Below are 27,990 nucleotides of genomic sequence, written 5' to 3'. Positions count from 1 at the left end.
CATTTTAGACCATAGTATGTACTTGTACGTCGAAGACAAAGACTTGCGTATTTATCTCATAGATTGTTATGCACTGACAACTTTATTTTGCATATAAATCTAAATTTCGGTACCCATCCCTATTGTTCCTCATCGAGCTTGGACATTTATATGTAAGGAAAAAACTTCTCTGGTGGTCTTCTATTTTTATGGCTTCACATAGCTCACTACAAACGGTGTATATTGTAGGTCCGTTTATCCCATCCCTTTGGACGTAGGCCATGGCAACCTCTGCAACTTTCCAAATAGATGACAAATTATATTAATCTTTAAGTTGATCATCGAACCCTTCTTGGATCATACCTTGCCCTTATGAGGGTCTTGCCTAAGAAATTCAAAAAGGAATTAAGTTTAACAACTCTTGAATTTCTATTTGATTCTAATATTATTTTCGGAATCGATTGTTGGGAATATGGAGCGGAATTGGGATAATTTAAACTTTCAAACACAATTCACACTTGATAAACAATATATGAAACCACAAGACGAAATAAGAGAGTACACAGAGATTTAACGTGGAAAACCCCAAATTGGGAAAAACCACGGGAACCTTAGGTTTCGAAACTAATTCACTATTTTCTGAGTATACAAGGTGTTGACAGCCTTGAAAGCTTACTCTAGAGATATGCACATATATTTCAAGGCTACCGCCTTGGATACAATATTCACCCTACCAGATAGGATAAACAACAGAAAAAATAACCAAAAACACAGAACAAATAAACTTGTTACAAGTGGACAGAAGAGTTGTTGTGACTCTTTTGGGTAGTCCAGACAACACCTCGCTAGATCTCCGTCTTTACACTTGCAACGAATCCTCGCTCTCGATCACCCTGTTCTCGAGCTCTCACACTTGTTTCTGTTTTGTTGCAGAAGCTTTGTTGTGTTTTTTTGTCACACACCTCTTCTTCTCGAATCTCTGTTTTTCCAGCCTTAGTTCTGTTCACTCATGTGAAGTTTTTCTCTGTAACGCGCTTTGTTTTTCACTCTCTGTTTTCTCTCAGAAAATCTGTTTTTTCGTTCTCTGTTTTTCTCTCTACAAACAAGTCACGCTGTCTCTCCTTTCTTTTTTTTTCTTTTTTTCAGCTTTTGTCTTCTTGTAGTCCAACGTTTATATCTATGTTCACACACAAACACACAAAAAAGACACACACCCAAAAAAACATACAAAAAAGAAAAAAGGCATACATACATACATACATACATACATACATACATACATACATATATATATATATATGTAAATACAACTAATTATAACTTTCCTTAAGCTTATTCGGCGTTCAACCGACTCAATGTTGTGGGCTCCACTTGAGTGGACAAGCCCCAAAAATTCTCCCCCTTCGTCTCAAGTGTGGGGCACAACCAATTTTGCCTTTTGTTTGCAAACTTCAAGCTTCTCCCTTCACAAACTTTTAGTCATCATGTAAGAGCCATTCTCATTGGTATGTATCTTCTCAATGTGCATTTTCTTTTCTTCAAGCACATCTCTAATCCAATGGTATCTAACATCAATGTGATTTGACTTAGAGTGAAAGGAAGAATTGTTGCTTAAGTGGATAGCACTTTCGCTATCACAATACAAAATGTACCATGCTTGGGTCAGCCCCAACTCTTGTAGGAATTTCTTTAGCCATAACAATTCCTTACTAGCTTTATACTCAGCCTCCGTTGTGGATAATGCCACACATTTTTGCAATCTCGATTGCCAAGAGACCGCTCCCCCTGTAAAGATCATTAGCTAACCAGATGTAGACTTTTTGGAGTCAACATCACCAGCCATATCAGCATCTGTATATCCATCTAATATAGTTTGGTTCTCACCAAATTTTAGACAAACTCTTGAGGTACCCCTCATATATCATAGGATCCATTTCACTACTTCCCAATGATCTTTTCCGGGGTTCGAGAGAAAACGGCTCACTACACCAATTGCGTGAGCAATGTCCGGCCTCGTGCATACCATAGCATACATTAAACTACCGAGTGCAGAGGCATATGAGATTTGTTTCATTCCTTCTTGCTCTTCATCACTCGTAGGGCATTGAGCTTAGCTAAGTTCTTGTTGGTGTCTTGACCAACGATCAACATATCATCAACATATAAGAGCAAAATGACAAAATCCCCATCTGGGAATTTCTTAACAAACACACAATGGTCTGTGTTTGTTCTATTATACCCATGGTTCAACATAAAGGAGTCAAACTTTTTGTACCAAAGTCTAGGAGCTTGTTTTAGGCCATACAAGCTCTTCTTTAACTTGCATACTAGGTTTTCCTTACCTTTGACTCCAAACCCTTTGGGTTGATCCATGTAAATCTCTTCTTGCAAATCGCCATAGAGGAAGGCGGTTTTTACATCAAGTTGCTCGATTTCTAGATCGAGACTGGTTGCGATCCCAAGTACAACTCTGATCAAGGACATCTTCACGACTAGTGAGAAAATCTCCTCGAAATCAATTCCCTTTTTCTGGTTGAACCCCTTCACAACCAATCTTGCCTTGTATCTTAGCTGTGAGCAATGTTCCTCAGTCTTGAGCCTGTAAACCCATTTGTTTTTCCACACTCTCTTGCCCTTAGGCAACTTTACAAGATCATAAGTGTGATTGTCTTGCAAAGACTTCATCTCATCATTCATGGCGTCAAGCCATTCCTCATGATCATTTGCCATAGTTTCTCTAATGCTTTTTGGCTCTCCTCCATATTCATGTGGGCTGTATCTAGTAGAAGGTCTTCAAGGTCTTCTTTGTCTCATAGACCTTCTAACCTCTTCCTCTTCCGGAGGTGCTGCTGAAATGTCACCTAGAGTATGATGGTCATGATTTTGCCCATCATCATTGTCGGCTGCATCATCATCCGTATCATCATACTCCTCGGTATCTCCCCCATGACCTTGTGTGTCTGGGGCAGGCATTGGGTGTTCGGTGACTGAAAAATCAGGGGTGAGATTCGGCATTTCATTCGGCTCCGGATCTTGTAAGGTCTGATCCTCAAGGAATACCACATCCCTGCTTCTAATGACCTTCTTCTCTACTAGGTCATAAATTCTATAGCCGAATTCCTCATGGCCGTATCCCAAAAATATGCATGGTTTGCATTTGTCATCAAGCTTGGATCTTTCATCTTTTGGGATGTGGACATAAGCCTTGCAACCAAACACTCTTAAGTGTTTGTATGACACCTCCTTACCTGTCCAAACCCTCTCGGGTACATCACCACCCAACGGGATTGATGGGGACAGGTTTATGAGGTCAACGACAGTCCTCATTGCTTAACCCCAAAAAGATTTCGGTAATTTTCAGTGGGATAGCATGCATCTTATCCACTCACAAATTGTCCTATTCATCCTGTCAGCCACGCCATTGTGTTGAGGTGTTTTCGGGAAACTTCTCTCTAATCTAATACCATGCTCACGACAATATTCCTCAAATTGTCCCTAATATTCACCGCCGTTATCGGAACGGATACATTTAAGCTTTCTTCTTGTTTCTCTTTCCACACTTACATGAAAGTTCCTAAAGATTTCAAACACTTGATCTTTAGTCTTTAATGCAAAACACCACAACTTCCTCAAGAAGTCATCGATAAACGTGGCAAAGTACAATGCTCCCCCAAGAGTTCTATCTTTCATATAGCACAAGTCCGTGTGCACCAATTCCAATGGATGAAATTTTCTTTTGGGGGGTAGGTGCTAAAAGGCAACTCTGTGTTGTTTGCCGGCCAAGAAATCAACACAAGATTCTAAGTGCATACCTCTTATCATAGGTAGGATGTTCTTTCTAGCTAGCACCTCGAATTCTTTTTGACTCATGTGCCCAAGTCTCTTGTGCCGCAGTTCAATAGGAACTTCCTTATCGGCGACATTCACCTCTCCACTGGACACCATAGCATGCATTACATAGAGGGAATTCTCTTTTAGGCATCTTGCTAATACTAGCGAGCCTTTGATGAGCTTCCATTTTCCTTCACTGAAGGAATTTGTGTAACCCTCATCATCAAGCTTATCGGCTGAAATAATATTCAGCCGAATGTCCGGTACATGCTTAACGTCATTTAATACTAGTTTGCAACTCGTGTTCGTGGTTAGAATTATATTTCCTATGCCAACAACCTTTGTTATGCCGTGGTTAGCCATTTTTACTTTGCCAAAGTCACCACCGGCATATGATGAGAACATCTCTCGGTATGGAGTGATGTGATACGAGGCTCACGAGTCAATAATCCAATCAGTTTGTTGGCATGCTAAGCTCACACACACGTCATCACAAGCAATGACAATGTTGCCATCACAAGTGGCTGTAGTGAGGTCATTGCTCTTATTATCGGTGGTTCCTTTCTTTTGGTCTTTCTTTTTCTTCCAACAATCTCTCTCATAATGGTTTGGACCACCACCATAACGACATGAAAAATCTTTCTGACCTCCCCTTAGAATTATTTCTATGATTTTGTGGACCCCTAGCATGGTTTCTTCCTCTAGAGGAGTTGTTTTCTATGACTAAGACTTTATGGTCAAAGTTGGAGTCCTGCTCCTTTCGTCGTGCTTCTTCATGTAGAAGATTCGACTTAAGCATGTTCAATGTTTGGTCCTTTTGTTGCGTTGCAGTCCCAAGCGTCACAACAAGGGTTTCCCCACTATCTAGGAGAGAGCCTAACAATAACAAGGTCAACACCTCATTTTCTAGAGGTATATCTAGAGAGACAGTTTGACTTATAAGTCCTTGAAACATATTAAGATGCTCTGCCATACTGGATCCATCTTGATACCTAAGTCTTACAAGTTTCCTAAACACAGAGACTCTATTCAAAGCATTTTGGGTCTGAAACATACTCTCGATTTTTCTCCATAACTTGTGTGCTTTGGTTTCATCACAGAAATTGTTATATAGACTCATGTCTATAAAACATCGGATGTATGCAGATGTCCTTAGATGCATGGCATCCTAGGATAGTGTATCTATGTTCTTACATAGATACATCTTGTTGGTTGACCATGTAGTACGGACAACCACATGTCCTTACATACCAACATGTCCCTCATTTTGGACTTCCAAATGGGGTAGTTGGATCCCGTCAGTTTAATCAGCCCACCTAATGATTCATCCATATTCCAAGTCTTTGCGGAGGTATGAACCTCACTTTGATACCACTTGTTGGGAATATGGAGCGGAATTGGGATAATTTAAACTTTCAAACACAATTCACACTTGATAAACAATATATGAAACCACAAGACGAAATAAGAGAGTACACAGAGATTTAACGTGGAAAACCCCAAATTTGGGAAAAACCACGGGAACCTTAGGTTTCGAAACTAATTCACTATTTTCTGAGTATACAAGGTGTTGACAGCCTTGAAAGCTTACTCTAGAGATATGCACATATATTTCAAGGCTACCGCCTTGGATACAATATTCACCCTACCAGATAGGATAAACAACAGAAAAAATAACCAAAAACACAGAACAAATAAACTTGTTACAAGTGGACAGAAGAGTTGTTGTGACTCTTTTGGGTAGTCCAGACAACACCTCGCTAGATCTCCGTCTTTACACTTGCAACGAATCCTCGCTCTCGATCACCCTGTTCTCGAGCTCTCACACTTGTTTCTGTTTTGTTGCAGAAGCTTTGTTGTGTTTTTTTGTCACACACCTCTTCTTCTCGAATCTCTGTTTTTCCAGCCTTAGTTCTGTTCACTCATGTGAAGTTTTTCTCTGTAACACGCTCTGTTTTTCACTCTCTGTTTTCTCTCAGAAAATCTGTTTTTTCGTTCTCTGTTTTTCTCTCTACAAACAAGTCACGCTGTCTCTCCTTTCTTATTTTTCTATTTTTCAGCTTTTGTCTTCTTGTAGTCCAACGTTTATATCTATGTTCACACACAAACACACAAAAAAGACACACACCCAAAAAAACATACAAAAAAGAAAAAAGGCATACATACATACATACATACATACATATATATATATATATGTAAATACAACTAATTATAACTTTCCTTAAGCTTATTCAGCGTTCAACTGACTCAATGTTGTGGGCTCCACTTGAGTGGACAAGCCCCAAAAATTCTCCCCCTCCGTCTCAAGTGGGGGGCACAACCAAGTTTGCCTTTTGTTTGCAAACTTCAAGCTTCTCCCTTCACAAACTTTTAGTCATCATGTAAGAGCCATTCTCATTGGTATGTATCTTCTCCATGTGCATTTTCTTTTCTTCAAGCACATCTCTAATCCAATGGTATCTAACATCAAATTATGTGCTTTGACTTAGAGTGAAATGAAGAATTGTTGCTTAAGTGGATAGCACTTTGGCTATCACAATACAAAATGTACCGTGTGTGGGTCAGCCCCAACTCTTGTAGGAATTTCTTTAGCCATAACAATTCCTTACTAGCTTTTGTGGTAGAAATATACTCATCCCCCGTTGTGGATAATGCCACCTATTTTTGCAATCTCGATTGCCAAGAGACCGCTCCCCCTGTAAAGATCATTAGGTAACCAGATGTAGACTTTTTGGAGTCAACATCACCAGCCATATCAGCATCTGTATATCCATCTAATATAGTTTGGTTCTCACCAAATTTTAGACAGACTCTTGGGGTACCCCTAAGATATCATAGGATCCATTTCACTGCTTCCCAATGATCTTTTCCAGGGTACGAGAGAAAACGGCTCACTACACCAATTGCGTGAGCGATGTCCGGCCTCGTGCATACCATAGCATACATTAAACTACCGAGTGCAGAGGCATATGGGATTTGTTTCATTCCTTCTTGCTCTTCATCACTCGTAGGGCATTGAGCTTTAGTAAGTTTAAAGTGGCCCGCGAGTGGAGGGTTGACTGGCTTACTCTTAGCCATGTTGAATCTCTCAAGTACCTTCTCAATGTACTTTTCTTGAGACAACCAAAGTCTTTTGCTTGCCCTGTCCCTGGTTATCTTCATCCGAAGGATTTGCTTGGCTGGTTCGAAGTCTTTCATGGCAAAAGATCTTGTTGGTGTCTTAACCAACGATCAACATATCATGAACATACAAGAGCAAAATGACAAAATCCCCATCTGGGAATTTCTTAACAAACACACAATGGTCTGTGTTTGTTCTATTATACCCATGGTTCAACATTACAGAGTCAAACTTTTTGTACCAAAGTCTAGGAGCTTGTTTTAGGTCCTTTATTTTAAGATAACCATTTCTAATTAACTTTAGCAATTATCTATAGTTTAAGAAGTACTTACTCTGGATCTAGATATCCCATAGTACCAACAATCCTTGTTGCTGCATTACTAAGATCATTCGATATGATTTTTTATATTCCCAAATAAGACATTTTCCCTTCTAGATTGCTCGATAATAATGTATTGCTGCTCTTCACCTCTCGATGGATGATGTTACATCCATCATGTACATAGGCAAGGCCTACATTATAAAAGACATTGTTTTCAAACACAAGACGAAAAACAATGGTATTAAAAGTAAATGTTATTAATTTCATTACCTTGTGTTGCATCCGAAAAAAAATTTAATATCTGCAGCCATGACAGAGTGACCGACGATTTTTTCCCTTTCATTAATGAGTAAACCTCAAAACAAATGTTATAAAATGTAGAAGCGGCCTTAATTAAGTGATTATTATTGTACACTTGATCTGTTTCATTTTAATTATTTTTAGTTTTCTACCCTCATCCATGTCTCACTTTTTAGTTTGCTTCAGCAAAGTGGGATCCTCCAATCACGTAGTATGTGTAGTCATCAGCCGAACTGTACTTAAAGTCAGCAACAGTTGGGCATTAATCAGGGTCTACCATTACTAAGAATGGCACTACAGTGGCATGTGGATTTATTTTCATTTTACTTTTTAAGTTTTCTACATGCACTGAATGTGGCTCTCTTATTTCTAGAGCTCGTCTTCCTGTTACAAGATCAATGGGTGGCCTCTGAATAGAGGAGATCGACAAGTGAAATAGTTGTCCTTTACGGACAAGCTTTGTCTTTACAATTTTTCTCTGATCCGATTTTGGTCTGAGGTGAGTATACCCGATGCAATGTGGCCCCCTTGGAGGAATAACTTTGAGCTCAGTATCTTCCTCCTCATCTTCCACAAACTCAAGTACCTCGGGCTCGTCCTCCTCAGGTTGATGCTTTTTCTTGTACTTCTTATGTTCCGGTTTTGATTTATTGTCAGACTTTGGTGGTGTGGTTGCTTGCGCGACCATCAACTCTCCCTTAATATGAGGGTGCAAAGCAACAATCCAATTATTTTTGGTTTGAACACTTTTTTTCAAAGCTTTCGAGTGGGAGGATTTAGTTACGGAATTTTGTTCATCTATCCTGACTCTGCGCATCCCCACCGAGCTATCAACATCGAACAAGATGTTCGATGAGTTATTGTCCTCGTATTCAATGTTCTTTAAATGGTCATAGATGAAGGTCTTCCCCACCTGCAACTTGCCCTCACCTTAAGATTTTGAAAAAATAAGGAGAAAATCTTCCTCTTCCTCGGTATAGATTAATGTCCACTCGACATGAGGGTAGCTCTTCAGGCGAGGCTCCCCACTACTCTTTTTGCCTAAAGTGTTTGAAGCCCAACACCTCCTGACTCAATAAACGTTTTTCGTGAGTCAGGCTTGGGCATGGTGTCAGAAGGTTTTTTTATTGAGGAGGGAATCGCCAATTTGAAGGATGGGACCTTCTGTTGTGATTCATTGAAAACAACAAGTAATAACACAATGGTATATCAAAAAACTTAAAAATAAACAATGTAAACCTAAAAACTAAGGTATAGTTCTGCAAAAGTAGGCGAAAATCACCCATTTTTAAATGTAATGTTACATAAAAAACATTGAGAAAAAAGCCAAAAAAAGTAAGAAGGTGACCAATTCGAGTATATTGATCATGAAATATGAGCCAATTTGTAGAGTTGTACCAATTTGTGAGTGAAGGTGTGAATGTAGACATCCAAGGAAGACCAATAAGCATTGTTTGTGGAGTTGTGTTGTTGCAATGGAAATATAGAAAAGGATTTTAAGAATCTTAATAGCGACCTCAAGCGATGTGTACATGAGGGGCAATGCTACGATGAATTATGTTTCTGTATAACATATTTAGATGCAAAAAACAAATATACGAGTGAATCCAAAAAGTAGTGATTCGTAAATTTAAAACATGGCAACTGGTAAGTAGCATTATGATTTGGTATATTTGCAAGGAAGGGTGCTTGAAAGAACTTCAAAATATGACAAAAAATGCTTCCTCTGACAATCAAAGAAACTATATATAATCTAAGAGGTTGTTTGGATAAGATAAAACATGACACTCAATAGATTGCAACAATGCAAGTTTCATGCCACATGGGATCAAGGTATAATTTATTTGCTTTTATTTATTTATAAGATGGAGTGATTTGACTAATGGGTGATTTATTAATACTAATGTAATATCTTTTTGATGCAAAACAAATCCTCCTATGTTTCAAAACCATGTGGCCATTTTGCCTAACTTATGCATGCCGACTGTTGATCGTGCACAAGAGATGATAGGACGGGCCTACGAAAAGAGATTAATAACATCATAAAAGTTATAAGTCAATAAACCAAAGGAACACCTTTAAGTTCCTCGAGGTTTGCAAATGTGAAATGCTTTGCAAAGGCCTTTTGGAAGCAAAATTTGTTACATTCTTTGGATGTTGTGTTGTTGACCATGTTGCAAGCTTGGATTTCAAAAAGAAAGGCCACCCACATGACTTGGGTGTAACTCACATGGGCTTTGCTTGTGAACTTCACCCTTGACAATGCAAGATGTATGACCCATTGGGACCTCATTAAATGCGTAGAGTTTTTAGAATAGAGTGTAACATCTATGTTTAATGAGTTTGAAGAAAGGAATGGCCAGCTTCTAATGTTGATGAAATGCTTCTCCGACAAGACAAAACACTTGAGCAAGATCAACATCATGCATCTAGTATATGAGGCTGGATGCATTCCTCAACTCTCCTATTATGACCATTAGTTTTGTGAGCATTGTCAATACAGTAACATGCATCCTCATCTCATCCGGGAAACACACCAAGAGAATCAAAATTGATGTGACATATAGACCTCATGCCGTATCAGTTTTTTCGTGCCTCTTAGCTCATCGCGTTCATTGATGATGATCTTAGGAAGGTGTATGCCTATCTTATGAGAATAAAAAACAATGCCTTCAGCCCTCTTTCAAGACTACCTTGCAATGCTTGAGAAATGAGACAGATCAAAAGATGAAATGCCTACGACCTAATAATAGAGGAGATATGTAATTCAATAGCAAAATGGAATTGCTAAATAGATGAATGAAGTTATTCAGGAGAATCTAAAGTATTCTAGTCTATCATATGGTTTCTAGCTAGAGGTTCTACTCAATGTAGTGCATATAATTAACATTTTGCCGAGTAGAATCCTGAACTTCAAGATCCTACAAGAGATTTGTATCGAAAAATATCCCGACAAGAAAAAGTTGCAGATATTTAGGGCCCTTGTGCCTAAGGATGAGAGAAGAAAGTTGGAATCTTTTTGCCGAAAGCACATCTTTCTTGGTTATTGTTCCAATCACAACATTGGTCATCGACTATAAGACCTCTAGACAAGACAAATTGGTTGATGTTCAAGCATTGTCTTTAATGGTTAGATAATGCAAAAAGCAATTAAACTCCTTATCGAACTTTAATGGGTTCCCTATGCCTATCTAATTGCTACTCTTAACGGCCCAACTCAACATACTTGATTATCTACTCAGCAAGTATATGAGCATGCACTTCAAATCATACCAACAACAGTTGTCACCCATAATGCTACAAAAGAGATAAGTAGTGATGATCCAATGAGCCCAATCTTACCATGCACATCCTAGAGACCATCTCATCCACTTTCAAGAATAGTAATCATTTGACATTTTCCACACATGTGCTAATGAACCTTCAACTTAGTACCAAGAAGCAATGACAACAACTGCTAATTGGTAACTAGCTATGGAGTTAGAGATGAAATAAATTCGAGAAAACAAAACTTCAAACTTGGTCCTAGTACGGAAGAATAAACAAACACTATAGTGGGAGTGGGTCTTCTAACTCAACCAGACATCTGATTTGGTTCATCAACATCAAGCAAAAATGTTTCAAAGGGTTCTTGACAAGACAATGGCTTCGATTTTGATGAGATTTTTGTAGTAATGATGAAAATGGAAACCCTTTGTTTCCGTAAAATGGTATTCCTCCATGGTGATTTGAACAAAGAAATGTAAATGGAACAACCTATATTTAAATGGAACAAAGCTTAAGTCTTCAATATTTGTGATCTTACTAGTTTAATACAATAAATCAAAGCATGTATTATAAAAGGTTAATAATATGTTTTAATATCACATCAAACCTATTTTTGTTTTTCTCAAACATAGATAGTTTTTAATGTTGAAGTACAAAATGGCCTGAATACTGCGGACTTAAAGTAACAGAATAAATTTTATGTTTTGGTCGATTATATACATGTAAATAGAAAACTTGCTACTGCACATAATTCGTCATCGAGGTTTCACATTTGAATATGATTGAGTTTCTCCAATTACATTTTGTGAGAATTCATAATTCTCTCCCATTCTTACAGCTTCAGCTAAGTCATTACAAATATTAGCCATTGTAGGTCTTTTTATTGCTTCAAACTGGACACAAGACATTGCAATCTCTGCTACTTTCCATATTGATGACACATTATATTCATTATCAAGTTGTTTATCAACAACTTCTTCAATCTTTCCATTTTCATACGAGGTTTTTACCTATGCAATAAGAACATTTTAACATATAATTCTTTCAATTTATATAATATGTTATTCTAACATAATTTCTTGATTTTTTAGCAATCATACCCATTCAACTATATGGATGTCAATATTCTGTGTTTTATCTTTGATGATAGGAGGTAGTCCACATATAGTTTCTAGAAGAACCACACCAAAGCTATATATATCAGCCTTCTCTGTCAGTTTTGAGGTGTATGCATACCTATGGAAATAAATAGTATAAATTATAAAATTTACCCATGAACATTGTTAGCATCTTGAATAAGGCTTTAAAAACCCATAATGATATAAGGAAAATTCATCTAAATACAGTTATGAATGATATTTAAAATTACTTTATTGATGAATGATAAGATTTAAGAACACAAAAACTTACGTTGGATCTAGGTATCCGACGGTACCAATCACCCTTGTTAGAGGATTTGTGTCACTGGGAGTGATCCTTGATATTCCAAAATCAGACATCTTCCCTTCTAGATTTTGAGATAATAAAATATTGCTACTCTTCACATCTCTATGAATAATGTTACATCCATGGTGTAGATAAGCAAGTCCTACATTATAAAAAGAGATTTCAACATAATAATATGGAAACAAAATGGGTGTTAAAATAATATACTATTTAAAAAACTTATTACCTTGCGCAGCATCAAACAAAATTTGTAATCTTTGACGCCATGAAAGATTTGGTGATGTGTTTCTTCCTTTTAACCATTAAACAAGCAAATAATAAATGTCAATGGAGCCTTACAGAGGCGATTAAGCCAAATATAGTAATATTATTCTTTCTAATATGTCTATAAATAGAATCAAGTGCATTTTAGAGATTCTTATAAAGTTGCGAACATTTCCCTTATCATAAATCAATAACACTCTAAAACATCCTAATATTAGTGAATGAAGCAATTGATTTTTCATCGATTTAGTGTGTTTATTTTTTATCAATAGGTACATGGTAAGGATTGTATATTAAATCTTAGCATAATTTACAAATTAAATGTTTTAAACTAAATCCCAAGACAAATCTAGATACATAAATAACTCATGGATTATCTTACTAGATAGGGCATCATGTAATGAACCATTTGACATAAATTCATAAACCAATATGAGAGATTGCTCGATGGAATATCCCACAAATCCGACGAGGTTCTTGTGGTGAACACGAGACAAAAGAGTAACCTAAAGTTAACAAAATAAAGAAGCATTTCAAACAACACAATTTATTAAAGTTTCCAATCATAAGTTTTTTTTCCCCAAAATGAAGCTACTTTCCCATTAGTTAGGAAGGATTATTACATAGAGACCATACAAGGAGGCTTATACATAAATCAGGAAGTCACCCTTCGACCAAGTTCAATATTTTAGTTTTTGAGCCTATTTCTTGATAATATTCTGAAAAATAAAGTTTATTTAGTAAACATATATCCAATGTAGGCCAATGTGATAATGCTAAAGAAGCTAGCCAATACACATTTATATAATGTTAGTCATGGTGACAAGAATGAAATATGATGCAATAGGAGACAAGGTAAACGGGGTTAACATTAGTGCAATTGTGTTGAGTGTTTTGAAGCATCCTAACTAAAGGATATGATTATGATTAGTCAATTAAGCATAAAAATTAATTGTTTTAAAGGATATCACGTTCAGGAATAGATACTTCAATTTGTGTCTTCAAAGTTGTAAACACTCATTTACGACCTAATGATGTATTTTTTTGTTTTCAATTACATTATTTGTATGGTAGATTACATCTTGTTTTTGCGAATTTGGTTGCGCCTATGAACATTCCAACCAATTTGGTGTTTTTACTCTCTCTTTGCAACTCCTTATAGGGTTTCATGTTTGGAAACCTCTTGGGAGTATATCTAGAGAGAATTATTGATTGGAGTGGACATCAAAGGCTATGAATGTTATATGTAAGCATATTGCACAAACAAATGTTTTTGTTACTTAAGGCTATCTTATACTGGGATTTACGTTTCTTCATTTAGATTGCTTTGATTCGGTGGTGCTCTTGACCACATTCAACCGTATCTTATTACTTACATGTGTACAAACTCTAGCATAGTCCTGGCACACTTTTGCACTAATCAACCAAGCTCGGTATTCAAGTTGCATTATGGCAACAAATATCAAGGCATGCAAGGCACATGAGAGGGCTAGTAGAGGATCAATATGACTTGCTTTTTACAAGCTCCACATACAATACTATTTGTGATTCATGAAAGCTACAATGACATATTTAGAGAAATGTTGACTTGAGAATCACACTAAAGAGAACACCCACCTAGAAAGGTTGAGCTCATATGTGTAATATGCCTTATTCACAAATTAAGAATTTTTACGTCCCAAGTATGAATATTTCTTCTTAAGAAGGAGAAACACATCGAGAAAACTTGAGCACTCAGGTACCATGGGTTAGTATTAGCCCCCCTATACACGAGCTCTAGATCTCATAAAGATATTCAAGTTTTCTTTCTATTCAGACATCTGGAGTCACCACTAATTTCCACATCCTATTGTGAAAATGATTCAGTTTTGGTCTCATATAGGTCATATTTCACACCTTAATGTAGTCTAACAAAGTCTATGTGTCTGTGCAGGCACGTCAAACACGCATAAAAATAGTCTAATTTCATCCATTGTACAAAACTATATTTTGTAACTGGTTTCCCCATAAGAAATTACATACATATAGTTTAACAGACATTAAATACCTCATTCAGAAATTCTTGCGGCCCCTGTTCTGAGGCGTGAGATAATATTTTAATGGCTACATCTAAACCTGCCGAAAGATATCCCTTATATACCGAACCGAAACCACCTTGACCGAGGATTTCCGAGAAGTTATTTGTCACAGTTTTGATCTCCTCAAACGTAAATTCTTTGGCGACATTAGTCGCTTTAATAAGTTCTTCTTTCTTAACATTGCCTGTAGATAAAAATTGAGCGATATTAGCTTTTGTGGAAATGGATTTTGCAGGTATTATTGAAGATTTATTGTAAGCATAAAGCAGAAACGCAAACCAAGCATTTGATGCCAAGAAAATGAATTACATTCTCTTCAGGACAATTAAGCAATATACCATTAGGGTCTTGATAAGCAGATGAAGATTGGGCATGAATTGGAGGTTGAACTACTTGTGTTTCCTCTGAATTATTTGTTTGAACCTTTCTCCACACCACAATGTAGAGAAATGTTGATGCTAAAATAATAAATAGTAGTATTGCACCAACACTGGCTCCGATAATCAAACGAATGTTTTTCCCCTTCCCCTCCAATACTAAATTTTTATTACCCTCGTATCTGAAAATCAAAATTTCAAACTTAACATTAATGCTTTCCTTTGCCTTTGTCTTTGTGAATTTAAGCAAAGCTGACCATATTGAAATGCATGTTTGTTGTTTGCTACATAAATTGTGCCCTACTAAAATTTGGTCATCTCAAAATTCCAACATTTCCATCTTTGATACAATTACATATTATATAGTTTGGTTACATTGCAATCTAATGCTTACTTCATTGTAGTTTATTATAATGTGTAGTTAATCCCAACGGTTTTGGACAAACAGGTCGTAGAACAAGTCTAAACTCCATCGGAAAGTTTGACACATTTCAACACAAATCGGAAATTCCAAAACCAACAAAAATCACAATTGAGGTTTTTAAACCTAGTTGCAATTTTCAAATTCCTTCAACACTTCTGAGTAGACCAATATAACCTTTACTTATATGGGTTCTAGTTGCAATTTTCAAATTCCTTCAACACTAGTGACTAGACCAATATAAGCTTTACTTATATGGGTTTATTTAATACTTTGTTTTTGCAACACATCAAAGGTTTGTGTTATGTAACATGCAAGCTCTAGACCCCATGATCATGGACAAAGTGGTGGGTCAAATATTGTGCCACCCACATCAATTACCTATGAGCACATATTCAATAACCACTCTTGAGGTTAGATGTCGAGTGAAACTTAAGAGTTTGTGATGAGTACCTCTAGAATTTGATCAAATAAGAGAGCTAATGTTCAATATAATAAAGGATAACAAATAGTAGGCTCAATAAAGCAACTGTTTTAATGTTTTATGTTCTACATGGTTTTTTTTTTTTTTTTCCAAAAACATCTACTTCCATTAGTTAAGAATGTACAAAGGAATCATTTACAACTCATATCTTACAAGACATCTTGCATGTCAAAGGAAAACAATGTGTAGATGAAACAACATAAAAAAACAACTCCAAAACACCACATCATTCTATGTGTATAGCATTACTCAAACACATATTCCCCACCACATGTTCTACATGGTTTTATCTTGCAAAGCATATCTAGAGAAAGTTTAATGAAGGATAGCAATTTGTTTGAATTTTTTCTCCCTTTTGCTTGATTATATATACGATTTGTAAAATGAATATCTCATTGTGGCAAATACTTACTACTACAACTTCACATCCAATGGATTTACATGCACATGACAACGATATTTCTATTATGTCACCTTAGGATTCACCATGTTTCACTCAGTATGTTTTACTATGCATATTCACTAGCAATGTATAATTTTGGTTTAAGATTAGATTTTTTTATAATGTAGACTAGAAGCATAAATGCGAGTTAACAATTTTTCATGTTTATATATAATGACATAATATTCTCTTTGACTCACAAAGATCTTAATAGTAATATACCTGAAATCAAGACCGTTTTTTTGCAGTAGTGTTGTTGGTATCGTTCCGTAAAACTTGTTGTTTTCTAGGTTACTGGAAAGTCATTATAAAGCATTGTAATATATTACGCCGTTCGTGATAGTAAACAAAAACATTGGTAGATTAAAGTGTAAATTGATATTTTCTGTTTACCAAGTTATTAAAAGTCGCTTTAAAACGTTGTAATATCTTAAGTTGATCATAAAAGTAAATAAAACCTTAGGCAGATAAATGCAATATATATTGATATTTGGATAGAGAAAACTCAAGATAGAGATACTTACAGGTATGTTAGTTTCGGCAAATTTGACAATGCATCAGGTATTTCACCACTGAAACTGTTATTGCTTAAATCCCTACAATGTATTTGATGGGGCATCACATGGAATTAATAAGTCACCATTTTCTTTGTTAAAGTTACAAAATAAATCTGTTATTGCTTAAATCCCTACAATGTATTTGATGGGGCATCACATGAAATTAATAAGTCACCATTTTCTTTGTTAAAGTTACAAAATAAATCTCATAGTCTCTATTAGTGTTAATAGATATAAATGTGTCAATAATTCCACTTCTTGAAAATTGCTGCTGCTTAGTTTTTTCTGAAGTAAATAAGATACACAAGAGTGAAAGTCGAATTAGATTTTCGTATTGTGAACCGTCCAAGCCCAATTATACACAAAATACACAAGATTTCTTGAGGAACTTATATAAGGGCTTGGAGAAGTGTGTGACTACACAAAATGAAGTCTGATGATTTGGAGAAGTAGAAATGTTAGTTCTCATGTAATGGAATAGAAATGTTTGTGCGTTTGTATGTTATATGCGTGAGATTTCTCTATGGTGCCTGGTAGATATCTCAAAATTCAATTTACTGCTTCCTAATGAGCTAAATTTCTTGGATTTGCCATAGATTTGTATCTCTTAGAACAATCATGCCCATCTATTTGCGTTAATGTGTATTTTGGTTGTCAATCGGTATTTGGGCACCCTTTCCCAACAACATACTGTATATTCATGAGGTAGTGAAATGCTTTTACTTAATTCTATGTAGTACTTCAGCAGAGAGAACACAAATAACTTACAAGGTTTGAAGATTCACCAAATTATTGAAGCTCGGCAAAGGCCCTTGCAAGGCATTGTCACTCAACACGCTGTGCACACCAGAATCAATAATATATATGTTTCCAATGTATAATTTCACCTCCATAGCAGTCAGTGAAGTGATTATGTTTCTACTATCAATTAACACTATAATTATCAGAAATAAAAGTGGTCTTACAGTGTGACAAGTTGATCCAAGTTGTTGATGCTGCTTGCAAGAGTCCCTACTAGACTATAGTTAGATAAGGAGCTGCATGAATTATATCAAACAAAACACATCGAATCAAGTTAATACGCACATCATTTATCACAATCAATGATGAGGGCTTGTGATCGACATGTGGATTTGCACATAGATGTTTATAATGAATCACACACGCACATAGATGTTACTCTAGCCGGTAGATTTTGGTTTGAATGATCACAATCGATCCATGAGTACTTGTATCGAAGCGGTAAGCATGGGTCCCCCATAAATCTTTGTAATGCTGGCAGGCTGCTTGTAACCAAATCTTGTATAGCCAGAACTGCAATCAAATTATATGCACAATGAAGGAGTTATCGATGAGTGGCATTTAGTTTACGGAGCGGAAAATTAATTGGATTAGGGCGACGGACCATCAGCCGAGGAGGTGGTGGTGTTCATGGGGTTGTCGAACAGCTGCAAGATCTCAACTGCAGCCAAGCTAGGATAGTAATTAGAGGTGGATGAATTATGAACCTCAATTACAAATTGGTCTACATAAGGCCCCAATGGCCTATCTGTCAAACTATAGACCTCAAGAGCTCTGTAGGGACCGACCCGATCGTATATGTCGATAGCTTTCTCAAAGACCTCCCCATTGATGGCGACATCGAACACTCTCTGTCCAGAGGCGTTAACATTTGCACTGAACTCAACAAACCATAACACCATGAAATAGTAGTGGCTTCCACGGAGTGTTTTAACCGTCAACACATTGGATGATGCTCGAGCACTTGGATTGACGACGATAGTGCGGTTGATGAAATTGCTTTGCATCGCTGCCTCTGGAGGAAAATCATAAGAATCCTCCATAGCCACCGATTGAATAGTCTGGTATACATATAAGACAGAATTATCGAGTTTCCACCAGAACCTATCGATGGTGTCCTTCGGATACCTGGAGAGCACAAGACATAGAATGCAGGCATAAATTAATCTTCGCAGCTGCTTAAACTCGCGCATCATTTCATCGATAATTAGTGACCTTAGGATCGGCGGAACTTCGGAATAGGCACCGGAGTCCTCTCGCCAGACAGTGCGCAGCGTGTAGTTTGTGTTCTTGATCATCTCCACCGGCTTCATTGTGGACGGGAGAGGACGCAACTCCACAGAGTTTATGAATGGCATGTCACTGCTGTCGGATGCAGCCGAGAGGCATACCGAAACTGATGACCTTCCACTGCGTGCGGGGATGTACATCTCTTCGAACCATGGATTGCTCTGAGGAAAGTTAATGATGACCTCTATCCCTTCATAAGTGTCCACAATCACACGAAACCGGATCTGCCAGCTGACTCTAGTAGGGTACAATTCCTTCGGGCCCATCCAAAAGGAGGCACGGATCAAGTAGTAGTTGTCGGCTATGGCGGGCAGGGTGTAGCAGAACTTGCTGTGGTTCAGGGCCTTGTGTTGTTGGGTGGGGAAATAGCGCAGAGTGGCATATTGGGTCTGGTCGGCCATGGACTCGGGCGGGCTCACGCTAGCAGTGGCCGACCAATTTCCGATTTCCGGCCAAATCATGGTGTCTGGCCACCATTGGATCGTAGTGGCAGGGTTCGTGTAGTTGGCGGCAGCCGAGGACCCGCAATCGATGCTCAAGAACCCTAGCACAAATGCAACCATTTCAGCAATATGATATGAAGTAGATCAGATCCAACATACAAAAATCGAAGAGGCACACCGGATTGTTGAGCCAGGGTGTAGTGGAGGAGGTGATTGACAAACAGGATCTGCAGGGACACAATGGGGATATTCATGATCCACATACAACCATTGGTAAGGCGGCCACAAGCCAGCGCCGCCGCCATTCTGCTTCTTCTGCTTGGGGATGAATGATGCAGAGAGGAAAAGCACCTAATTGATAAATAATACAATTTGATGAGAGTCAACTCTATGTTGCGTGTATGGATGCATGCATATATATATATATATATATTAAATAAATAAATAAATAAATATTTATTTATTTATTGCTCTATTTAAAATCAAAGTCTACACAAAAAAATTAATTTTCAAAAAGATCTAAAAGTAGGTTCTTCAACTATTAAGAAGGTTGACAATAAATCAACTAATTTCTATAAGACGTTTGACAAAATAAAGGAAGGAAGGCCTTAAAAGCAAGGGCCATGTCTATAGTGCATCTTACATACTATGATTCTGCTTTTTATATAATGACCCCACTCTTTCTTTCTTTGCATTCATGGCACTGATTGTCCCATGACAGACTCCTACATATAGTACCATTTCATCCTACAAGAGCTACATATGATCTTATTCCATCAAGCGTGCAAATAAGACTTAAAACACTACAAATTAGATTATGACTTTGTGGTGAGGTTCGAAAATGATGGTGTTGCTAATTAAGCCATTGCCATGACACAACTGAATCTACTTGTGTAAGAATTAGAAGCACAAAAAGTGCGGATTTCAAATACCATTTCATGATAGAGTTATTAGTTTCACCATCGAGAATAGACTTAAGAATAAAGTTTGTATTATCTACCAATCCTAAATGGGTTGTTTTCTTAAGAAAGGTTCTACTAACAAAGTAATGAAGCTTGCTCTAAAAGTCCATGCCTCTCTACAAATTAAGACTTGTGTGCAGGTTGATTTCTTAAGAAAGGCTGCACCAACAAACAAGTTTGAAGCTCGCTCTTAAAAGTTAGATCTCAACATGTCAAAAGCTAAGTACTTTGTGGGGGTTATATTAAAACAAATTAGCTAAAACGAAGTAAACAAATCAAAAGAAAATGAGAAAAGAATATAAATCGATGGTTTAAAAAGATTCAAAACTTTATGATATAGATAACGACAAATAACCATAAGGAGATATCAAATATTAGGATGTTTAAAGAGAAGGTCAACGAAAACCATTTTATCGCAACAATTTGACAAGGCTAGACTATGCGATTAGAATGTTTCCCGTAATAATTGGTGTAGGAGAGAAACCGGGTCAAAAGAATTTTATTTATTGGGTAGTATTGAACTAGTGTCACATAAAACAAAGTTTAAGTTGTTTGGATGGATGTGGAATCCCTTCATATCAATGCTGTAAATGTTGCTAAAATTATTATAATTAATTATTGGTACTAGAGGATATCGATTAACCTCTTGCACAATTGGTCTATAAATTAAAGCTTCAAGGAAATGATTATGTAATCAAGTCTAAAACTACTTGGATCTGGAGGGGACATGCTTTTAGATTAATTATTGCGCAAAACATGCTATAGAAATTAATCCTAGTATCATCATAATTAATCCTACATTCATTTAATGCTATATTCAGGAAACAAGCATATTATTAGTATAATATATGTCCCCATGATCATGAAGATTAACCAACTGAACACATTTTATGGTGAGCACTGAGATCTACTGAAAATTAAAGTAGAATTCATTTTAGGAAAATAAAACCCATTTGAACATCAAAAGAATAGTTCTATTAACCCAACTTATATTGATGGGATATAATTACATTGTGAAAGACTGGGCATTACATGGTAAAGCACAATGGGGAAGCATTGACTTTTCGATCTCTATCATCAACTACCTTTTAATCAAACAAATAATTATGCATAGATATACTGACCTAATAAATTTGTAGCAAAATCAAGGTGAGAAATCTGGAGAAGACTACAGTCTAATATACAACATACATTCAACAGTGGTGGATCATCTAGTTTTGCAAATTATTGGCTTAGAAAATCATGATCTGGCTCTATATTAAATATAGTACATTTGAGACCACAATATGTACTTGTATGTTGAAGACAAACACTTGCGTATTTATCTCATAGATTGTTATGCACTGCCAGCTTTATTCTGCATATAAATCTAAATTTGGGTACTCATCCATATTGTTCCTCATCGAGCTTGGACATTTATATGTAAGGAAGAAACTTCTCCGGTGGTAATTGGTGAGGCGTCAGAAGCTGATTCTATTTTTATGGCTTCACGTAGCTCACTGCAAACGGTGTACATTGTAGGTCTGTTTATTCCATCCCTTTGGACGCAGGCCATGGCAACCTCTGCCACTTTCCAAACAGATGACAAATTGTATTCATCTTTAAGCCGATCATCGACAACTTCTTGGATCATTCCTTGCTCGTATGAGGGTCTTGCCTGAGAAATTCAAAAAGGAATTAAGTTTTAACAACTCTCGCGAATTTCTATTTGATTCTAGCATTATTTTGTGAGTGGATTACCCATTCAACAAGGTGGATGTCTCTATGTCTCTGTTTTGGATCTTTCATCACAGGTACTTGCCCACATATGGTTTCAAAGATAACCACCCCAAAGCTATATATGTCCACCTTCTCTGTCAACACCATTGTGGATGCATACCTATGTTACAAAAATTGAAAAATCAAAGATCATTAAAACTTTGTCATACATAGCCTTACACTGCCAATATGATAAAATATATTTTTCTTAAACCAGTATAATGTTTTGGTTTTGGGTAGCATTTTAAGATAACTATTTCTAATTAACTTTAGCAATTATCTATAGTTTAAGAAGTACTTACTCTGGATCTAGATATCCCATAGTACCAACAATCCTTGTTGCTGCATTACTAGGATCATGGGATGTGATTTTGGATATTCCAAAATCAGACATTTTCCCTTCTAGGTTGCTGGATAGTAAGATATTGCTGCTCTTCACATCTCGATGGATGATGTTACATCCATCATGTAGATATGCAAGTCCTACATTATAAAAGACATTGTTTTCAACACACAAGACGAAAAACTAATGGTATAAAAATAAAATGTTATTAATTTCATTACCTTGTGCTGCATCCGACAAAATTTGTAATCTCTGGAGCCATGACAGAGTTACCGACGATTTTTTCCCTTTTATTAATGAGTAAACAACAAAACAAACGTTATGAAATGTAGAAGCGGCCTTAATTAAGTGATTACTATTATACACTTGATTTCATTTTAAATATGTACATGACGATTATTTCTAGTTTTAATTATACCATGCATATGATGTGAAATATATAGTGTCTGACTCTTAATATGATGGAAGCCAATATATAGAGTATTTTAGGCTCAAAGATTGGGGGAATTGAAAGTATTATGACACAAAGGATGGGTTATCTTACTGGAAAGGGCGTCATGCAGTGAACCATTTGACATAAACTCATAAACCAGCACTAGTGATTTGTCAATTGAATAGCCCACAAATCCGACGAGATTCTTGTGGTGAACACGAGAGAGTAGAGTGACCTACAAATATCGAAAACAAAAGAAATTTAGACAGCGTTTGAGGAAAGAAAGCAAGGGCTAATTTAAAAAACATAGTAAATTATAAGGATCAATCCTTAGGTTTCAACCAAAACAAAGTAAATACACATACCTCGTTGAGAAATTCTTGTGCTCCTTGTTGGGAGGCATTCGATAGAATCTTAATAGCTACATCTTCACCAGTTGGAAGATTTCCCTTATATACTGGACCAAAACCACCTTCACCAAGGACCTCCAAGTAATCATTTGTGGCAGTTTTGATCTGTTGAGCGGTGAATCTGTGGGCAATATTGGTGGCACTCTTGATCTCGTCATTCCTTATAAGTCCTTCCTCCTCAATATCGCCTGCACATGGAATAAAATGACTCTGATTTCCATTCAAAACCTGACTTGAAGAATGATTCAAAACCATTTCAAGCATCTTAACCCGAAATAAAACTTAAACAGGTTCAATAAGTTTTAGGTGTACCTGTAGTAATCTTAGTTTGTAATATCTCAATCTCATTTTGGGCTTTTACACGATCTTTTCTCCATTTCCAGAACCCTAAAAGTCCTAATATGATCCCAAACAATATGAATGCCCCAACAGTTCCTCCGACAATCGAACCGACGTTACTTTTTTTGTCGCTCGATGAGGATGGGGGACCACAGGTAGCATTTTGAATTGTACATAAAAAGCTATTCCCGTCATACCTATAAATCCAATATTTCAGTTAAACGCAATTCTGTTTTTGTTATCACTTCAATTTTTTAGGGTACTAATGTATAATACACCCATTTATTTTATTTGGGGAGAATAACAATTTGGGCATTATGTAATTTTTGCTCCCAAAATTATATGAATAACATCGTTGAGATGATATTCATGGCCCTTTCATCCTTTCTAGGCTCAGATCTGGAGAAAATTGCAGATAGGAATGACTAGTAATTATGCACGGTATATTTTAGAAGTGGATTAGCAGCAAAGATCAGTTCACTCTCATCAGTGTCTGGAGTAAAAATTAGGATTTTGGATGTAGAGTAAGCTAAGGGTGGATACTTTAGTGTTCATTTCAATGCACATAATAACTCTTCAGGTACTTCTAGCTAGGGATATGTTCAATATAAATGTGGCTTGACTAGAAAGGATTTCTAAAGGTACTCAATTATAAGATATAGATGCCCTAAAGTTGTTCAACAATCACTGCTCTTGGACTCTAGCTCCATGTCATGGATATGCTTCCATGATTAAAAGCTGATTCAGAAAGAGGGGTTGAATGGACATGTAATGTGGGCCCCAACTCTTCCTTTCTGCAAATGTTCATTTATTGAGTTTCACTGTGGGAAATCACTGTTCTGGGCCAACAGTGCCTGTGCCGCTGGGTAAAGTCATTACCTTTGGGCCCCAGTGCCATAAAACCTTATGACGACCATTTCATATTGACAATTAACTTCTTTGCATATGATAAAGTACTTGTACAACAAAAGTAAGGTAATTTTAACTCGATCTTCTTAATAAGGTCCCATTTATTTTACTCATTCGCCCTACATGATTTGATTACTGTGCACATATCTTCATATGATTATAACGCTCGAAGGAAAAGATAACTATGAGTTCCAGATTTTCCAAGTCCGCATTTTGGTTACATTTTACTGTACAATGGCTCACAGATATATAAAAAGATCTGTAATATACCTAAGAATTAGACCTTCTTTCTGTAGGAGTGTTGCTGGTATGAGCCCGCTGAAGTTGTTGTTCGCTATATTACTAGAAAACCATTTTCAAATGATCAAACTTTAGAATCCAAGATTGAAGGTAATACAAGGTATGACATGCGTTCTAGTCCAACGAGATTGATGTTGAGATACTTACAGGTATGCTAGTTTCGTCCAATTCGAGACTGAATCAGGGATTGGTCCGCTCAAATTGTTATTGCTTAAATCCCTACAGTTGTGAAATGGGCATGCAGGATGATGACTCAGAATTTGTACTCATAGATGTAGTTATATAAATTCTTATATCTTCTATTTATGCTGGTATCCATCCGAAAAAAAGCATGTTGCCTGCTAGATTACTGGGAAATGATTTTAAAATATGGAACCATTTTTCAAAATATTCGCACTATTAGATCCCTGAGATACTCACAGGTATGTTAATTGCTGCAAATTCGAGAGTGAATCCAGGATTGTACCGCTCAAACTGTTATTGCTTAAATCCCTACAATACATTAAATCACGTTGATTTCAAGCGAATCAAATAGGGAAAACTTATCTCAACTGCAAAATCACGTATTTATATAGCTACTGTGCCAAATATGGAAAGGAATCTCAGGATATCACTCCTGTACCTGTATCCTTGGAATGATTGGGCTAAAAGTTGTACTGAAATCGATCCATGTGCTTATAAGCTCATGATCGTTTACAAAGCAAAGTGTTAACATTCATAATGTGTTATAAGCTCTATTCAGGATTTCAATGATGACGAATAGTAGTTGTTACTGTATGGAGTTAGCAATGGGGCAGGGTTGGCTTAATTCACTGCAAAAGTTTGTTATGTCTTTCTCATAAATTTCTCATTCACTACAATTGAGATAATATATAGAAATTGGCTTAATTCACTACAAAAGTTTGTTATGTCTTTCTCAATTTCTGTATATTTTCTCAATTGAAAAGTAAAAGCTAATCCTCATTCACTTTATCATGCCTATGTTTATCTTTGGACAACTCATCCCATCGCTTTTGGCCAGTTTTTGAATATACAGAAGAATTGATTACAACTAGCCACCTAACTACATTAAATTGGGTAGGTAGACATTATCCCCATCTGTGCACTGTAGCTAGCAATTAATCCCCTCCCTATTTGGAGGACCTGGTCTCTCTCATTTCACTATTCTAGGGCAGTCCAGATCTTCTTACAGTTTGATAAGTTGATCCACGTTATTGATGCTGCTCGGAACATTCCCCACCAGGCTATAGTTAGATAAAGATCTGCGTGAATATTATCAAGTTAATAACCTTATCTTTTATTAATGCAGACAGAAACAAAAAAACAAAAGAATGGTAAATGAGATAGTACATACAATGAAGTTACTCTGGTTGGTTGAAGCTTGCTGGAATAAGCGCAATCGATCCATGGATACTTGTATGCTTGTGGTAAGCATGGGTCCCCGACGAAGCTTCTTAAGCTGGGAAACGTACTCGTGAGTAGATCTTGTATGGCCAGAGCTGTTGAATTGCAAATGGGAACAAAACGAAAGTGTGGAGAGTGATGAGAAGCTATGTTTGAGTGGCATGAACTAAAAAAATATAGAATTTATATATCTATCTACCATCTGGGGAGAAGGTGGGAGTGGTTGCATTAATGGCGTTGTCGAAGAGCTGCAGGACTTCCCCTGCGGCAAGAGTAGGGTGATCAATCGAGACTAGTGGGGGTATAGCTTTTATTATGACGCTGTCGTCATAGGGTCCTAAGGATTCATCTGTTTGACTGTAGACCTCAGCCGCTGTGTAGGCGGGGCTCGCCACTTTATGAAGATCAATTCCAGTGGCGAAGAGTTTGTCATTGATGGTGATATTGAACACTCGTAGGTTATCTTGTAGGAGATTCTCAAACTCGACCAACCACAGGCCCACGTAATAGCGGTGTGTGCCGCTAAGTGCAGCGGCGGTCGATATTGGGCGAGAACTTATGTTGAAGGTATATCCCTTATTGTCTCCTTCGTAATTGGTTTGCATCACGGCTTCTGGAACAAGATCAATCAAGTTGTTGTCCACGTTAACAGTTTCATTAGTCCCCTTTGCATTGTCTGCTGCGTTCTCGAATCTCCACCAGAACCGATCGATGGTGTCGCTCGGATACCTGTTGCACGTGAGATTCGTAATAATAGAGTGGGAATTCATTAATCTTCGCAGTGACTGACTGATAGTGGATGATTCTTTTAAAGTGATTCTACTGACCTTAGGATGGGTGGATCTGCCGATGACGTCCCGGTGTCTTCTCGCCACACGGTGCGCAGAGCGCAGTTGGTGCTCTTGATTGTTTCCACCGAATGCATCGTCAATGGGAGAGGCCGCAACTCCAGAGAGTTTATGAACGGCACATCGCTGCTGTCGGATGCTCCCGAGAGGCACACGGACACTGACGTCTTTCCACTCTGTGTGGGGATGTACATCTCCTCGAACCATGGATTGCTCTGAGGGAAGTTAATGACCACCTCCACGCCTTCATAACTGTCCACGATCACGTGGAACCTGATTTGCCCGCTTACGAGGGTGTTGTATAACTCCTTGGAACCCATCCAGAAGGTGGCACGAATCAAGTAGTAGCTGCCAGCACTGGCCGGAAGGCTATAGCAGAACTTGCTCTGGTTCAAGGCCCTGTTGGTGGGGAAGTAACGCAGAGTTCCATACTGTGTCTGGTCGGTCAGCGACGTGGGCAGGCTCACGTTGGCGGTGGCCGACCAACTTCCGATTTCCGGCCAAATCACGGCGTCCGGCGCCCATTGGATCGTATTGGAAGGGTTGGTGTAGTTCGATGCCGTGGATGTCCCGCAATCGATGCTCAAGAACCCTAGCACAAATCAAACAATGGACTCAGCATATGGTATTAAGCGGATCAGATCAGATCCTACATACAAATCAGTGGATTCTTTATTGTTTTTCTAGAGTAGAATACCCACCTGATTGTTGAGCCAGGGTGAAGTGGAGGTCATGGGTGGCAAGGAGAGTAGTGATGCCCAGAATCAAGCACAGAAAGGGGAGGATATTCATGATCTACAGACAATGGAGGCTTCTTCTATACTCTGATTGGTGATGGGCAGGCACTTACTTGATCTA

The 27,990-nt window shown here is 37.3% G+C and overlaps 2 protein-coding genes across 3 annotated transcripts; both read right to left on the bottom strand.

Annotated features, from left to right (window-relative positions):
* Window positions 1-375: 375 nt before the first annotated feature.
* On the bottom strand, window positions 376-27,990 carry LOC147851197 (putative LRR receptor-like serine/threonine-protein kinase At1g51820). 2 transcript variants are annotated; one of them, XM_087335878.1, is made up of 15 exons: window positions 27,834-27,990; window positions 27,112-27,724; window positions 26,484-27,013; window positions 26,235-26,379; window positions 26,071-26,142; window positions 25,301-25,372; window positions 25,028-25,099; window positions 24,851-24,922; window positions 23,645-23,868; window positions 23,288-23,520; window positions 23,034-23,157; window positions 22,711-22,776; window positions 22,449-22,629; window positions 22,078-22,267; window positions 376-399 (listed from the first exon to the last, which is right to left on the bottom strand). In XM_087335878.1, exons 1-14 carry the CDS (start codon window positions 27,922-27,924, stop codon window positions 22,093-22,095), a joined length of 2,670 nt encoding a protein of 889 aa, XP_087192004.1. In that variant the 5' UTR covers window positions 27,925-27,990; the 3' UTR covers window positions 376-399; window positions 22,078-22,092. The 2 variants fall into 2 exon arrangements, with proteins under 2 accessions (XP_087192004.1, XP_087192003.1); XM_087335877.1 differs by lacking the exon at window positions 376-399 and adding an exon at window positions 21,374-22,045 and having other exon boundaries at window positions 22,129-22,267.
* Window positions 11,572-19,384, bottom strand: LOC147851198 (putative LRR receptor-like serine/threonine-protein kinase At1g67720). Its single transcript, XM_087335573.1, has 12 exons — window positions 18,298-19,384; window positions 18,122-18,206; window positions 17,858-17,929; window positions 17,661-17,729; window positions 16,860-16,931; window positions 14,950-15,170; window positions 14,581-14,795; window positions 12,916-13,039; window positions 12,496-12,561; window positions 12,234-12,411; window positions 11,924-12,059; window positions 11,572-11,833 (listed from the first exon to the last, which is right to left on the bottom strand). Exons 1-12 carry the CDS (start codon window positions 19,382-19,384, stop codon window positions 11,579-11,581), a joined length of 2,580 nt encoding a protein of 859 aa, XP_087191699.1. The 3' UTR covers window positions 11,572-11,578.

The sequence above is a fragment of the Azolla caroliniana genome, unplaced genomic scaffold (assembly GCF_043228905.1).
Source record: "Azolla caroliniana isolate FFs.n. ecotype wild unplaced genomic scaffold, voAzoCaro1.0.p SCAF_20, whole genome shotgun sequence".
Taxonomy (NCBI): Eukaryota; Viridiplantae; Streptophyta; class Polypodiopsida; order Salviniales; family Salviniaceae; genus Azolla; species Azolla caroliniana.
The sequence above is the reverse complement of the archived record's forward strand: the minus strand, read 5'-3'. Positions and strand labels throughout refer to the sequence as shown.

Bases quoted from the DNA above. Each gene is read 5' to 3' on its own strand.
- LOC147851198 (XM_087335573.1), bottom strand. From the start codon at position 19,384: ATGGCCGACCAGACCCAATATGCCACTCTGCGCTATTTCCCCACCCAA. The intron at 17,730-17,857 runs GTAAGACCACTT...TGGTGTGCACAG, and splicing joins TTGGATCAACTTGTCACACT to CGTGTTGAGTGACAATGCCT. The intron at 12,060-12,233 runs GTAAGTTTTTGT...TTATTTCCATAG, and splicing joins GTCGGATACCTAGATCCAAC to GTATGCATACACCTCAAAAC.
- LOC147851197 (XM_087335877.1), bottom strand. From the start codon at position 27,924: ATGAATATCCTCCCCTTTCTGTGCTTGATTCTGGGCATCACTACTCTC. The intron at 26,143-26,234 runs GTATGTACTATC...ATATTCACGCAG, and splicing joins CCAACCAGAGTAACTTCATT to ATCTTTATCTAACTATAGCC. The intron at 22,630-22,710 runs GTAATGAAATTA...TTTATAATGTAG, and splicing joins TTTGTCGGATGCAGCACAAG to GACTTGCATATCTACATGAT.